Consider the following 16,441-nt stretch of genomic DNA (forward strand, 5'->3'; position numbering starts at 1 on the left):
CCCGGCCCCCGCCCGCGCCGGCCCTGGCACGCGGTACCTGCACCATGAGCGCCAGGCGCAGCGAGTCCTTGGCGATGCTCTCGCCGCACTTCTTGCAGGAGGCGCGGCCGCTCTTGGCATACTCGGCCCGGTACAGCTTCTCCGCCGGCTCCGCCATCGCCGCCGCTCCCGCCGCCGCGCCCCCGCCCCGCGCCGCGCGCCCGCCGCGCCCCCGCCCGCGGCAGCGCCAGCCGAGCGCCGAGCGCGCACTCCCGCCTTGCCGGCCGGGCAGATCTACCGCTCGGGCATCGATGAAGCGCGCCTGGAGGTTCCTCCTGTGTATCAATGGGAGGCGGGCGCGGCCGCGCGTCTTGTGGTGCGGGGCCGCGCTGCCCCGCGCGGAACGCGGGTTCGAGCCCCGCCGCCGCCCTCCGCGTCCCCCTGCATCCCTGTCCCGCTCCCCGCACAGAGCAGGCTCCCGCGTCCTGGGAGAACCTGAGCTCAGCAGCTCTCCCGCAGATAAATATTAGCCGCGTGATGCCGTTCCCAGATAGGCGTTCCGGTAGTGCCCAGCGACAGGACGAGGAGCGATGGCCATAAACTAAAACACAAGAAGTTCCACCCCAACATGAGGAAGAACTTCTTTACATGAGGGTGGAAGAGCACTGGCACAGGCTGCCCACAGAGGTCGTGGAGTCCCTTTCTGGAGAAAGTCAAACCCCACCTGGACTCGTTCTTGTGCCACCTGCTCCCCTTTGGCAGGGGGGTTGGACTGGGTGGTCTCCAGAGGTCCCTTCCAACCCTGACAGTTCTGTGATTCTGTTTCCTCCAGCCCCTAGAAATAACAGTGGGGCTGCTGACAAAATCAAAGAAGAGCACTTCGATAAAAAATCTGGGATTTTTTTCTACCACACAATAAATAATTATCCTCTACTATCAGCAGAGGGCATTGGCTCTGCAGCTTCCCTGGAGAATGGAAAAGGAGAGCACTGAAGTTACTCCAAACCCTTGCCAAATATTTGTCATTAATTTTATAGAGATTCTGAAAACAAGGTTCAACTAAGGCAGGATGTGCAGGTGTCACTCGGAGGTGCACACCAGCATCTCAGCAAACCTGAGATGTTGACACACCTTTTATCCCGTGCTGCCCATCTCCAGGCTGTCAAACGAACGCAGAGTTTGCCTTCCCAGCGAGCCCCCCAACAGCCTGCGGACTCCGCGTGGGAAGGATGGGTCCTGGGTACATCACTGGGGATTTGGGGAAGGAGGAAAACAAATCTCTGCCAAGCACTAGATGGTGCTGCGAACACACAGTCAGACATCCAAGTGCTCCATACAGCGGAATCTTTGCTCTTGCAAATTACTCCTTCCCAGGAGGTCTTGGCCCAGACGCCAGTGGTTCAGAGGCAGATCAGTGCATTTGGTCCCACCCTCCGCCCTGGGGAAAAAATGAGGAGAAAACCCAGGAGAGTTCATCTGGATGACCTGATGGGTTGCCCCTCACACTGCCTGGCATGTTTGCCATGGGGTTTGCCCTGTTTGAATGTGACCAGCAGAGAAGCGTGGAGTAGCATTCACGCAGTTCAACAAAACTGCTGCCACCCTGCTCCATCCAAGGACATCCAAGAGAAAAGCAAGTAACAAACAATTAAGGATTGACTCAGAAGAGTTGTCCTAAGTCAAGTCAATGGCCTGTTTCACCCTGATCCTGCCTCTGCCAGGACCTGACATAAGAAAGGCCAAACAAGCACTACTTGATCTCCCAAATATTTCCCAGTCTCACGAGATTTGTGGCTCAGGGATTTCCTGTGTGCCATCATCCTGGGGGGAATTTTTCTTCTAAGGATTTGTCCAGTTTCTCTGAAAAAAACCCCCTATTTTGTTTCTATGTTACTTATTTATAGTGTTTGAGCAAAAGAGAAATGGCTTCTTGTTGATGTTTCCTCTGGCTGGGGCTACTCTCACTCCTAAGAAAGGCAGCCCTGTCCAAACACCAAAATACTCCTCCACAGCTTGCAGCCTAGACACTTGCAGAGGATCTGTAAGATGTCATTGAAGACCCATACACAGACATTCACAGGCATGCAAGCATGAAAACAAGCAAAGAAAGTGACTGTAACAAATGGCTGTTCAAAGCTTAACCTTTCTCTTTTTTTTTGGGGTTATGAATGAATACTACATTAATACTATTCAAAATGGGGTCTAGGGGATTTTCTTTTATGAAAGGCATAGGTGGTTCTTCTGTACAAATGAGCTCAAACACTGCTTGAAAGGATCAGGCTCAAAGCTCTGGGCACTTTACCTTTTCAGCCTTATTTTGAGAATTCCACAGGAGTTTGTCTGGCTACTACCAGCGCGTTGCTTTGAAACAGGAACGCCTGCACAGCAGGAATGACATTGTTATGGTCCTTATTGCAGTGTAATTTCCTCTGTAGGCAAAATGTCCTGATTTTTGGTGTCAGGAGTTGCCAAATCATGTTAGTCCCTTTCATAAATCTGTTGATCTCAACAGAGCTGCCTCACTCTGTGTCTTCCCAAGTGTGACGTGGATCACAGCACATCCCTTCCCTCTCCTGGGGCAGTGGGGGACCAGTGAGTCAGTGCTAACACAAACAGCTCCGAGGATACCAAGTGTTGTTACAAAACAGGGAATGCTTTGGTAGCAGCTAGGAGAAGTGGCCACTTTTCTGGGGAATCATCCCTTTAGGTTAATCCCGTTTTTCCAGAGCCCTCATATTTAGCTGCTGGGTTTTACCAGAGCCTGCATGCAGCAGGAGCAAGGGCAGTTAAAGAGGGAAGTATTTTTATGATCCCTCACGGGCTGTCTACATCCCTTTCTAACAATATTCCCATCTCAGTGGACTGATGACTTTTGAGGTCCTGTTGGATGACAAGTGCTGCACCAACACATGAGACCAATGGTTTGTGTTTCCTCTCAGTTACCAGAGTAGATCTCGTGGTTTTTCTCAGAGGTGTTTTTGCTTATCTCCATATACTGACACTGAGATGCCAAACTGGCTGCTGGCGCTTTCAGAGCAGCCATTCCCAGGAAAACCAACCCATATCACCCACGTGCCCATGGGCTCCCATAGCTCACTGTGCTGCAGACAGGAGCCTAGGTGAGGAAGGGGGTATAATCAAAGGGTCTGATTTGCAGGCTTCATCATAAATGTCAGGGTATTTGGAATTTTCTTAAAGCCTCTGTTTCTGGAATCTCACCTCTAGGATGCCCTCAGCAACTTCTGTTCACCAGAGGCAAACCCTACAAAAAGAGTAAAGAAGAAAACAATGGCCCAAGAAACCCCGGCTCTGGCAGTTTTGAGTGTCTCAGACTGTGAAATTCAGTGCCAAGCATTCAGGTGCCTGGCTTGTGGCTTCAGGGCACCACAAAGAATTATATTGTCTTTTCTGGGCCATTTTACATCAGATTCCCCTGAAAGGCAGAGGGAAGTAGGTCAAACTCCTGGTACCAGGAAGACATAAGTTATCTCTTCAGTGTCACAGGACCAAATGCTTCCCCTTGGATTGTTCTGACAGAACCCTGAGCACTAAATCTTCCAGACTGTGTTGCTTTGGGCTCCACTTCTGACACATGCTTGAGATGTCTCCCTGCAAGATTTCCACCCTGCTAAGCATCTCACAAAGGGTGAGAAAATGTGGGACATATATAGGGAACACGATCACTCACAGCCTGTAGGGGAGTCAGAACTGTTCTTGCTCAAGCCTGGATTTGTTGCTGCAGGAGACTTTATAGTATTTGGCCTTTGATATCAGACAGCTTGAGAGTTTTGTAACAAAAACCCTTTCAGTGCAAGGTTGTCCTGTCTATATTGATGACCCACTTTTTTCATGCCACTGCATATAATCAAGTGTGGCTGGGAGGACCCTGTTTGCATCCAGGCAAGAGGCTACAGGCAGCCCCTGCTGTGGCTCAGCTGTGCCTTCTTGCTTATGCAAGTGATCATCCCATTGACATCCCTGAGACTACACCAGTGGGAAAGGGATGTGAGACTGTGCACCCCCCATAACTGAGCATCTTATTGTCTTTTTTTTTCCATGGAATAAATCAGAGGGCTTGTTGTCCTGTCTGGGGGTTCTAAAATATGTTTTGAATAGCTTAATAACTTCCCATGGCTCCTCTCTCCTGGATGATCATTAGTGTATGCAATCTCTTTAGCTGAATTTAGAGTGTTCCTGCAGGGCAGAGGTGAAGTTTTGGTGCCCAGAGCTGGCCTCCTTCTCAGCCCTCCTGAGCAATTTTGCATTGCAGTCCAGCACAGAGCTCTGTGTGAAGCTGCCCTGAAGGTCCCTCCATTCTTTAGAAAGCTGCCTTAAGTAAACCTGGTTTTTTAGCTTTCCAGATGCCCAGGAAAATAGATGTAGCAAAAGGCAAGGAAGGAGGTGCGACTTAATTCAGTGGTGTGGCTTACATATCCTGAATCTGGGGAAGATAATATTCCAAAGCCAGTGGCAGAGCCAAGTGCAGCCACAGAACTTGCCACAGTTAGTACCTGGGTGCTTGCCAGGCTTTGAGGTTATTCACTCTGACATTATCCCCATATAGGAAAGACTGTGCCATTATCCCTGGTTTACTGTCCCCTTGTGGCAACCAAGACACAAATCACTATGTGATGAAATTAGAGAGTGGGAAATTAAAAAAAGGTAAAAGGAAATTTGTTCTCGTGGCAGGTTAATTAAACCAGAGCCTACAGCCAAAGGCAGATGTTGTGGCAAAGTAATGCTGAAAGGAGTTGTTTAGAGCTCTCCTAACTGCAAATGTTAAAAGGGACATAGAAGAGTGAGCTTTGGAGATAAAGTCCATACCTAATTTATGATGACCATGAGGAGACATAACATGGGGAAGAGATGATCTTCAGAATCTGTGTGTGATTCTGTATGGGGAAGAGATGATCTTCAGTCTCACCATGGGTCCTACCTTGGAAATGCTCAGCCTAGTGAGCTGGAGACAGAGGAGCACTTGCTGAATGGGCAGCTGTGGTCCATTCTTGATTTCTGCTACCTGCCAGCAAGAATAAGAAATCACACCCAAGGAAAAAGCAGTCTCCCAAATCCTGGGCTAATCCCACAGCCATTCCATCAGCCTTGGTCAGAGTTCATGAAAAAGGATGGCAAACTCCCTCATGGGCTACCTTGCTGCCTTTCTCGTGTGGTTGCTGCCCACCTGAGTTCTCCCACCTGAGTTCCCAAGCACCACCTTTCCCCTTTGTAGTGCAGTGGGGCTGTTAGGAATCCTGCCTGTGTGGATGCCACTTGTAAAAAGCTCTGCTGCCAAAGGAAGGAAGCACCAGCTGCAGCACTGAAAATGTTCAAGAGCAGAAACAAGGAGAGAAATTTGCAAAGTTTGTGCTCAGAGATCTGTGTGTGCCAATCCCAAGCTATAGCCTTATGGAGGAGTTTAATTAAGGACGGCAGCTTCCCCATCTGAAGCTCTAATCCCAAATACATGTTGTCTCTACATAGGCTCAAAGCCAAGCTGTGACTCCTGACTAGAGCACCCCAGGGCAGATGGCCACATCCCTGGGGTGGCAGATACCTGCCCTACCTGTGCCAGCAGTCTGGGTATCCTCTGGTCCAGAACAGCTGCCAAAATACATATTGGGCAGCACAAGATATCAGCTGGAGACTCTGCATATGGTTCCCAGTTTGGGTCCTTGAAAATGAATAAAGAAAAACAAACCAGCAGAGCCAGAGGGCTAAAAGGGATAGAGGAGCCAATGAAACTCTCAGTAGCATTGTACTAATGGAGTACAGAAGAAAATGACATTTCTGCAGTCCAGCAGGTGCTCTGTGGTAGATGGAGGCTGCACAGGCCCTTTGCACAGGCACCACCAGCCTCTAAAACAAATCCACCTTTGAAATGGGGATTTCTTACAGCATTCTGTTAAAGAGCAGTGAAACTGCACAGGGAATTGAAACGTGTCCAGTTAGTGACCCAGTTAGTCCCCATAATGTACCCAAAATTTAAATCCCATCTGATTTTGATGGACACAGACAGCTGAGACCTTGCTTTCCCAGCCCAGCTAAAGACAGACTTTGCTTTGCTTGTACCCACACTGGCTCCTTTTGTCAGGCAAAGGCCTGAGGCATTTGTTTGGGTGCTCTGCAGCTCTGCCCAGGTGAGCAGCAGGATGTTTTTTCTGGTCTTTGAGCATCCATTATGTGACTGATTCCAGTAATTCATTAAGTGCAACAAATGAGTGGTGACAGTGGAGGCTACACTACCCCATAATTCATCTCCCTTGCCTCTTGATGAGGTTTCCTGTTACACTGAGCAGACCTGTCCTCATCACTCTCCTTACATCTCTCTCATTCTCAGTTACCTTCAGACAGAAATGTGTCCAGTCCCAGAAACTGTGAACGTCCTTCTTCCTCAGTTGTAAAAAATCTGCGGGGTGCTTCTTGCCTATAGAGCCCTGGGTTTAGCTAAGAGCTCAGCAATGGTTACACTATTTGGAAGAGCTAAATACTTCTGCCTGAGTCATAACTTGCTAAAAACAAGTCAATCTAGCTCCTCTGTAATCCACTGCTTTCAGAAAACTCTGAACTGCTGGTAAATGCCCTAACGAGGAGCACTGACCATTTATTTAATAAACTTTCTGAAGTATTTCTCAGCTCTATTACAATCACACACTTTATCTTGGCAGTCTTCTTTTGAATTGTATACTCTTGTTAGGGAATCTTAGTCTTCCTTTGTGACTAGTAACTGTTAGGGGATATCCTGATTAAAGGATAATTGGTTTCTTTGTCCTAATAAAAATACACTTTTTAAGGGCATCTGATGCACCCACAAATATGCAAAGTATTCAGTCCCTAACCCAGGCAGCTTGTATTTATTCAGGTTTCTAATTCTAAAGATCCCGTTTACACAATGGATGGCACAGAGAGGGATGGCCCAGAGAGGGAAGGCTGGCAGCAGAACGCAGGAGTCCTGGTGTCTGCTCTCCTCATCCTGGAGAACAATGTCAACACTGAGGACCCACACTCCAGTGTTGCTCTAATTACAGCAAACCAGCTACAATCAGATTAACTTTGTTTGCACTGTTTGCAGACAAACGATGCACAAAACACAGCACAGAGCTAAAGCACACAGCACACTGGTAATAGATGGCATAAAACAAAGCAAGCAATGACGAAAGTGACTGCTCGATAAACACATCAGCCCGGCCAAAGGCAACACATCTCAGAGGAAGATGTTTGTTTTCACTAAAGCTGCAGCAATCTCTCCAGCTACCAAGTGAACTTTACAGAGGATTAGCGGTGCTGGAAACTGGAGTCCTCTTTTCAGCCAGAGAAAACTGCACAAGGGCAGTACAAGGCCAGTATTGCCACTCATGCATCTTATTTCTGGGCGCACTGACCTCTTGGTGGGCATAGGAGGGCATGCTCCTCTTTGCTGAGGTTGCAGGCAGCCAGAGCTGCTGTGCCGTGGGTGCTGAGAGGTGGAACATCCCTCCTGTGAGAGAGCTGAGATCGGGTACCCACTTGGGGATGGCTTAGCACACGTTCAGCTGCTGGCAGCTAATTTTAGATACAATCAACTTTTAGTTACCTACAGGGAGCTTAAATGTCCCTGACTTCCCCCAGCACTGCTGGCTATGGTCCAGTGCTGTGGAGGGTGATGCAGAGGACAAGCAGCTCTTGCCCTCGTTGAAGTGCTAGCTGCTGCTGCAGAGAAACCACCTTTGACATTTCCCTAAGCAGAAGGCCCCAAATTTGCTCACCAGGTCTTGTCTATAGGTACTTTGTCTCATCCCTGCTTTAGCTCTCTCTGAGTAAGGGAGTTATTCCTACCTGCCCCAGGGTCAGCTTTGGCAGAGGCCTCATTGCTATTCTCAGCCTCCTCTGGTCACATCTCCTCTGCTGATCCCACGGTCTACAGTTACATCTCACAAACTGCTTTTGGAAAGAGCCGTCCTCCTTTACAGTGTCAGCTAACTGCAGGGACCTAAAGGACCCACAAATCAATGGCCTCTGGGAGAGATCCTGGAGTCCTGTGGTCTTCCTTCTGTCAAGGCTGCACGGGTAGCTGCTAATTTGTTGTGCTGTGCATGCCTATCTCTGTGGCTGCTCATTAAGCGAGACCCATTATCGTTACTGCTGACGGCAAGGAATGCTCGGACCCCCCACTGAACTGAGAGTCTCTAGGAATAAATAGGATATGATAACTTTCATCTTCTCCTTTTCAAACATCAAGAATTCAGAGACCAAAACCAGCAGGGAATGTGTAGCAAGGAACTTGCATTTCCCAACCAAGGGAAAGCATATAAAAATCAATTATCTAGGGCATGAAATAGTTGTGGTTCTCCCAAAGGAAAATACTGTTTAGCTTAATCGTTCTGCAACTAGTCTTAATTAGTTATCATGAGTCATATTTCTATTCACATCCCCAGGGATCAAAATAGGCCAGAGTATGACACTGTATGCTTCTCAGGACAAAGTAGAAAAAAAAAAAAAAAAGAAAATAAATGTATAGCCGCACTTTGGTTTCCACCAGCTTTTGTATGGTGTAGCTTCTGTAGTGCATCTCTAGTTTTGGCCTCCTGACACCTCAGAGGTCAGAGCTTCCTGGCCCTGATGCTGGAACAAGCCCACCCTAGTCCTGATGCAGCAATGTTTCTGAGCTCACTCAAGTGCACGAGTCTTCTATGCCTGTCTAGAGTCAAACACACACTTAACAAGCCCATTGGATCCTTAAACCTGACACATATTTCCTTCCTAACTTTGCATTACATGCTGTCTATCAAGGTGGCTCTAGCACCCAAAAGTGTGAGCTTCAGCAGAAGAGACTGACTACAGCTCTTCAGATATTTGAGAGTACAGTTGCCAAGAGACCTCTTACACCCAGTTCCTTAAGGTTTCCTGTTTCACAGACATCACTCCCATGATACCACATTGCTGCCATTGCCATCAGGTGACCAATGCAGAAAGCCAAATCCAGAGCTGCCCTTGAAGTCTGGGAACAGTGACAGAATTGCAGCCTTTTACTCTGGTTTGGCTTCACACCTGCCAGTTTTAAAGGGAATCTGCATTCCTGAGGGGATCAGCACTTAACATCACATATCAAATCCACCTGGAAGGACAAAGGGACATCTCAGACATGACCACCACAAAGTGTTGGGGCACTTACAGGGTTTTTCAAAAGAAATTTGGAGAATTGATTTGGAAACTTGTCTGGAGAGGTTTCCTTTTGGCTCTTCTTAGTGACAAACCTGGTCCAAATTCCTTAATCTGTGCGAAGCTGTGAGCGATGTTTGACTCTCAGATCAAACATGATTTTTGTACATTTTTTGATCCTCAGTGAACCAATCATCTGAGCCAGTAGCTCAGACTAACTCTGCTAGAGTCATAATATCTGAAGTCTCAGTCTGGATATGCATTCTGCAACTCTGCCCATCTTTTTTTTATGTGACACAAACTCTGTTAACTGAGAGTGTTTAGAGAAGGTGGAGCCAGACCCTTTGGAGAGGTGTACAACAGAGGGATGAAAGGCAATAGATTTGAAACAAAAAAGAGCTTGTGGCTTTGATGGAAGGAGAGAAGGATTATCCTGAGTGTGATGAAGCAATTCAACAGAGAGGCTGTGGGATCTCCGTCAATAATAATATTGATAATAAAGATAATTCAAAATTCAGCTGAATGAAGCCCTGAGCATCCTGCTGTTGCTGGACTAGATTTGAGCAGAGGCCAGCAGTGGTCCCTTTCCATTCACCCCAGCCTGTGACTCTGTTATGAAGCCTGTTAGCAGCACATTGGAAAAAAGTAATAATTTCCACTTTTTTAAAAAATGGAGCAGTAATTCTTGTGTTCCTGGTGAAGAACTGATGAGGTAATATGGCATTGGATATGCCACTAAGGAGGAAGAGATATAAACCACATATAAGACTAGAGACCAAATCCTATCAGTAGCTGAGCACATGCATTGAGCTTAATGGAATTTGAGGCTGTCCGTCATTTTGTAATATCAGTTTTTAAGAGAGAAAATCAGTATGAGATCCTCTTCACACTAATGTGCATGGCAAAACGTCCAGCAGGTTCAGTGAATGCAAGCAGGGATGGATGCCTCAATTTTCAAGCTCAGCATACACGTTGTGGTGGAGTCTGACAAAGGTGTGTGCAAAGTGCTTCACCCCATCCCTTTTTATAGCTAAAACCAGAAAGTCCTCACAGAAAGGTGACATCGTGGCTTTCTGAAGGGAGGCTGAAATTGCAACCATTCCCTTCACTTCCCTCCCTGGTGGCCTCAGCTGCTCTGGATGGCTTTCTGATTTCCAGTGATTTTCACAGCAAAACCTATTTTCACACCGGGCTTCAAAACCCACTCAAGCTTTTCTTCTTCATGGGGAAAGACACAAACACCAGATTGTCTCTTTTCTATCAAGGAACATGCAGTGCCAGAGGATGAAGCATCAGATTCTTTATTCTTGATTGAGGCTAATTAGTGTAGTTAGAAAAGAAAATCCACTGGCTATTTGAAACAGAAATTGCCTGAACTCGGAACCAGAGCAGCATTGCCTGAAGGAACTGAACTGCCCATACAAATGCTTGTTTGGACATCTCATTCTTGAGTGAGGAGGAAAGCTCATTGAAGGCAGCTTCTTCAGCTTGCTTTACAAGCAACAGAACCCTAGTCTTTTAAGAAGATACAAAAAATCCCCACACTTGGAGAAAGTATGGTTCTGCCCTTTTGAGCCTGACCCCTGTCCTGATGAATTACCTATGGATGCCGTGCTCTGTGTGTAATCAAAGCACCACTGGTTGCACCAAAACAAGAGCTCCTACTTCTCCACCCAGTGAATCTTGTCCACAAAATGGAGTTCTAATACAACATTCTTCCTACATTAGATGCAATGCTTTTTGGAGTAAGAAATGATCACCTCTGACTTTTAGAAATGGGGGTTTTAGTGCCAGCAATGTGAAACAGTGAAAGAACAAGATGCTACAGAGAAACGTATCAGCAGATAAGGAAGAGGATAACTAGGAGGAGGGTGAAAAGGAATAGAACAGAAACACGGAAAAAAGAGAAGGAGAACCATGAAGGACAATGTAAGATCCAGAGCTGGGCTGCAGAGTAGCACTTTCCCCACATCTCAGAGATAAATATGAGTCTGGGGCTCAGGCTCTAATACCTCCTTGAGTTCTGAGATCTCCTCAGGATCTGAGACCTACATTTATGGCTGGTGGGTGGTTTTACAGTAGGTCAAGACAAGCTCCACATCTCACTGCAACTTGACTGTGGAGAAGGGTGCCTGGGAGCCCAGACAGAAAGCTTGTGGCCTGGACACAATTCTTCTCATGTACTCCCAGAGATTCTTTTTCTGTGGCATGAAGCTAAATTCCATTGCTTAATGGTAAAGATCAAATGGATTTGTACTGAACAGACGGGAGAGGTATTGCATAAGGACTTGTTCCTGTGTTCTTTGATTAGCCTGCCTATTAGCCTTTATCTCAGACTCTTGGAAACACCAGCTTTCTATCAAAAGGAAATGTCACTACTCTAACTAATATACTTTTAATTTCCTTTGCAAGAAGCTCTAATTAACTTTTTTTTTAAGTTCAGTACAGCTTTAAAAAGAATATTTAATGTCAGGCATTAAAGTTTCCATATTGGCTTGCAAAGGAAATCTTGACTCACAGAGACTCTCACCAAGAGAAATAAAAGGCAGACTATGCCTCCCTTCCCTACCATGCAGAAGAAAGAACTTGTCTTGGTATAGCTCTGCTAACCTATTGCATAGGTGATTTTATGACTGAAAGGAGCTTTTTCCATCCAGTCCTTCCTGAAGGGCTCTGAGTGATGGGAGAGCTGCCTCCAGCACCCACTGCCTGCAGCATTCTCGTGCTCCACTCAAAGAAACACTGAATCTGGCAGGCCTGTGGCCCTCCCTTGTCCAGAAGTCAGGGAAAGCTGCCAATTGCATGCAATCAATGTTTTGCATTTTTCCCCAGCTGAATAACTCCCCAGCTTTACAGATCATGCAAGAGGCATTAAAATTGCATTGCAATACTGAATGCCAGGCCCTCTGAAACAAATAGAGGACTTAAAATTATAACAAATCTGTTGAACACTTGTTTAATTTTGTGTCTCTGCTTAAACTCCTCGACTGCAGACTCCAAGTGTAAGCATATGCTTTGCGAAAAAGCAATTCCAGTATTTGCAGAATCAGGGCCATCTGAGGCACAGTTCTTATTCTGTAACAGTGCATGTAATCTCCAGATCCCAGCCATCTCCTGCCACTCCATGGCAGCCTGATGGCTGATGCAAGACCTGTTTAAGAAACATTATTCTTAACCATTATTATGGTTATTATTAACAACATAATATAGTTTACAGGAAGGCACAGACTGCCACATGCCAGGACACTCAAATGGATTTTATCTAGGACTACATTCAACAGCAAAAGTTTGCCAGATGGGAATAGATCCCACTCACCTACCGATTATCTTGTCCACCTCCATGTTATTGAGGGAGAGGTCTGAGACTGGGAGCTGAAAGAAGCTATAGTAATGCAGAGCACTATCAGGAACCAGCCAACGTAGATGAATAGTCAAGTTTTCCTCAGAATGGGGGCACACAAATGTTAACAGGAAGCCTCAAGGTTATATCCCTTTCCCAACCCTGCCCCAGGGTGAATTGGTACTGTGAAGTGCGAAGATTCCCATCTGAGTTGACATTTTTTAACAGAGCAAACACTGCTTTTATCTAGGGGAATGTCTGATCCTTTCTGGTAGTCTACTAAACCATTTACTCCCTGTGCAGATCGTGGAAGGAACATTTGAATACAGCTAATTGCTAAAAATAGCCCCATTTTCAGCAGCAGAGGAGCTGGCAGTTCTTTCAAGCCACGTTAAAAATACTGCTTGAGTATGACTTCAGCAGACATGCTGCTGCCTGTGCGTGCTGCCAGAGTGAGTGGGACTGCCTCGTCCCTGCTTGGGATTTCCTCCAACACGTGACACGACTCGTGGGTCCCACAGCTCAGAAGCAGGTGAGCTGTGAGGTCTAAAAATGTCACTGAAGTGGCAACCACGTACCTCGTGCCTGTGGCTTCCTCTTTGCAGCTCTGCATGTTTTCCAATTTCAGGACATATCTCTGACTGTTGGGCCAGGTTGGATGGAGCACTGAGCAACCCTGGTGTAGTGGGAGGTGTCCCTGCCCATGGTTGGAACTACATGATCTTCAAGATCCCTTCCAGCCCAAACCATTCCATGGTTCTAACACTAGGTTGCAGTGACCAAATGTTACTTATTAGGTGGGAACCTTCTGGTTCCTTTGGTGTGCAAGCCTGGGGACCTGAAGCCAGAAAAATGACAGGCTGATGGCTTGCTGACATCTGCTAATAAGGAAGAGCAGGAAATCACATAAGCTGAGAAGTCCAGGCAGCCAGTGATCTTTCTGGGCTGGGTGTTCTCCACTGATAAGGGAAAAAGGCTGTGATAAACCAACGACTGACATTTTTGTGGGGGACATTTTGGTTATAGTAAAGTTTAATAAATATGTGGAAGGTCTTATGATTTTAGAGGGTAGAGTGTTACTTTTCTAAACAATACCCTGTTTCTAATCTAAAATCAAAAGGTCACTGTATTTTTTGGGTAGAAAGAAGTGTTAGGAGCATGCAATTTTCAACCAACATTAGCAGGAAGCCTTTGAAAAAAGCTGGTTTCTGCTACTCAGGATGATGGAACTTGTGCAAAAAGTGCAAGTGCTGTGTTTTTAGATCCAAACCTGTTATGTAGCTGTGTTTCAGTTCTGAATCCTGTTTCTGAAGTTACTCCTAAGTCATCCTTGGCTGCTCCAATTTGCCAGCCCAAGAGACACAAAATGTACCAGGTCCCAGAGGCTGTTAATTAGATTTGATTTTGCTTTGCTGCCTCTGAGAAGTACAGGATTGTAGGCAGCAAGGTGTAACTGACTCTGGGCTCTCCGTGTGAAGCATGGGCTGGGAGTTGTTTCCCCCAACTTGTGCTATTTCCCAAAGGTGCATGGAAAGTGCTTGGTGGGACCCAGCAAAGAGCAAAAGCCCCAGACAGGCCAATAAAACTCAGTGGCCCAAAGGAATAGTGTGGCCTTCAAAACTGAACTATAATTCTTTTTTCTTTTTAATCCTTTTTTTCTTTTTATTTTTTTCATTCTACATTTTTAGTTTTATCCCCCAATCTGGTGTTTTCTTGTTTTCACTGTTTCTGCCAGGTGTATCTGTGAATTTGGTACCATCACAACCCAGCATCTAACTAGAGAGTAAAGCTTCAGGAGAAAAAAGTAAGCAATTTACAAAGCATCTATGCTACATTGACCAAGAAAGGAATTCCTTATCTTCTATTCAGTACAAGCTCCAGCTGAGCATTCATGTTTTATGGGACCAAAAAAAAGCCATTTTAAGAGATACTGTCTTATAAAAAAAGACCAGATCCAAGGTTCGAATGGAGGGGAAGGAATAAAAAAGGCTGCTGTTGATGAACCTAAAGCCAGAAAAAACCCAGACTCACTAAAGCTCAGACTGGATGTGATGATGATGTGACACACTGCTGCACAGCCACTGGCTGGAATTGCGTGTAGGAACTTTTTGAGTTAGAGGATGTGCTCCCAATGCTGGGACTGGGGCCAGCTGTAGCTGCTCCTGCTGCCCTCCCAGACATCCCACAGTGAGGACCATGTGCAGTGCATGCCTTGCATGCAGGACTGGAGGAGGGATGGCTCTGACAAAGCAGGGAGCCTTCTTGGGGAGGAATTTCTGCTAAAAAGCTGGCTAGAGTTATGGAGACACCCTGTTTCTAATGGCAATGGGCTAAACTTCAGAGGGCAGACAAACAGCACGTATTTCAAAGTCAGAAACCCGAATAATTCAAGAGGGAAGTCAGCAAGCTCACAAGGGAGTTTGCTGAGCAGTAGTGAAAGGGGTTTGGGAGCCAGGGACCAAGGGCATCCCTCTGACCCTGCACAAAGGCTGAGCTCCAGTGTTGTAGGTGCATCACTCTTCCACACTGTGAGGATGAGCCTGGCCTAGCAGCAGTATCTGCTTATTGTAAGGATTCTTGAAATATTCCTATTCGTTGCGTTGTTCCCAGAAAATCCAATACAGTCTGCCTGGTAAACTTTCTCACATGAGCTGAAACCACATATTGATCCACACATTAATTAATTGATCCACATATTAATTAAACCTAATGATACTTGTTGCTGCTAGCTGAGTACAGCAGCCACCCAACCTGGAGGCTGCAAGAACACAAACAATCCCTGCTCCTGCCTCCTAGAACTGCTTCTCCTGATTTAATATGCAAAAATACCAAGATTTAAATATTAAAGCTCAGGAGATTAATTGAGTGGTGTTACATTGAAATTGTATAGCTGGCAAAAATTAACTCTGCCTCCCCATTGTTGCAGAGTGACTGCTCACACTCTCTCCCTCCCCTACTGCCCCTTCCACACTCTGGCAGGGTAGCCAGGTTTCCTTTTCTGGTCATATCCCAGACACATGGAAGTGGTGCCAGGAATTTAATACTCCCATTGTTGCTACATAGATGCAAAACCTTTTATAAACGTGTTTGGGCTGACCAGCTCCCCTAGCCCCCCTGAGCCAAGAGTACAGGCATATCTATGGTGTTTGGGACTGAATAAACCTCTCCCAATTCAGATGGGGGCTGACAGAGCTCAAGAGCACTGTCCCAGCACTGTCATGTGCTTTAGGGGACAGGCAGATGAGCTTTCTCCTAAAATAACACACATGCATCATGCACATACACATTAAGCATCTCTCAGTGTTTCCCCTCGGCTGAGATTCATTTTGTCCATATTGCCGAATCCCTTCTCCCTAAAAATACCCACCCTTTCCAAGCCCATCCCATGTGCTGCAGGCTGCTGAGCCCCAGTGCAGCCTGGCAGGGTGCAGCAGCAGCAGAGCTCTTGTCCTGCCACCCTTTAGGACTCCAACACTGCCTCTCTCCGCACGGCTGGGGGAGCTCTCTGAGGATCAGGGGGTTTGTTTTGCTTGCTGAACAGCACACTACGCCCTCACAAAGGACTTTCGTTAGTTAATTGAAAGAAATGCGATGATTAAAGAAGATTCCATTAATAAATTAACACATTCCATCAAAGGATCTCAAAACATTTCTGTCAACATGTACTTCATCTCACATCAGCTGAGCAAGGCGAAAATCTATAGGATCTCCTTTGCAGAGAGAAAAACCGAAGCCAGGAGCCCACTGACAAAAGTCAGGACCCCCCAGGTCTCTGTCCCTTGCTCCAACTTCTGGCTGAGCTTCCTCCCGGTGACAAATCAGTTGCATATGTGCTATAGGAGATGACAGCGTTATATAAGTACGAAGTAGTAGGATTATGGGTGTGGGGGAGAAAGATCTCCTGGGGAGAGGGGACATTTTGCATCAATCACTCCCTCCCCCACAGCCACCCACCAGCTGCAGGGATTTTTCAAAGCACTAAAGATG

The 16,441-nt window shown here is 46.5% G+C and overlaps 1 protein-coding gene across 1 annotated transcript in view; it reads right to left on the reverse strand.

Moving 5' to 3' along the window:
- PARP1 (poly(ADP-ribose) polymerase 1) overlaps positions 1–174 on the reverse strand; it is a 32,839-nt gene extending 32,665 nt beyond the window's left edge. The window contains exon 1 of the mRNA XM_069009283.1: positions 38–174. Within this exon, the coding sequence (XP_068865384.1) occupies positions 38–157 (120 nt within the window). The 5' untranslated portion in view covers positions 158–174. The remainder of the gene's footprint in view (positions 1–37) is intronic.
- Between the last annotated feature and the right edge of the window lie 16,267 nt (positions 175–16,441).

This window comes from Aphelocoma coerulescens, chromosome 3 (assembly GCF_041296385.1).
Source record: "Aphelocoma coerulescens isolate FSJ_1873_10779 chromosome 3, UR_Acoe_1.0, whole genome shotgun sequence".
In the NCBI taxonomy this organism is placed as follows: domain Eukaryota; kingdom Metazoa; phylum Chordata; class Aves; order Passeriformes; family Corvidae; genus Aphelocoma; species Aphelocoma coerulescens.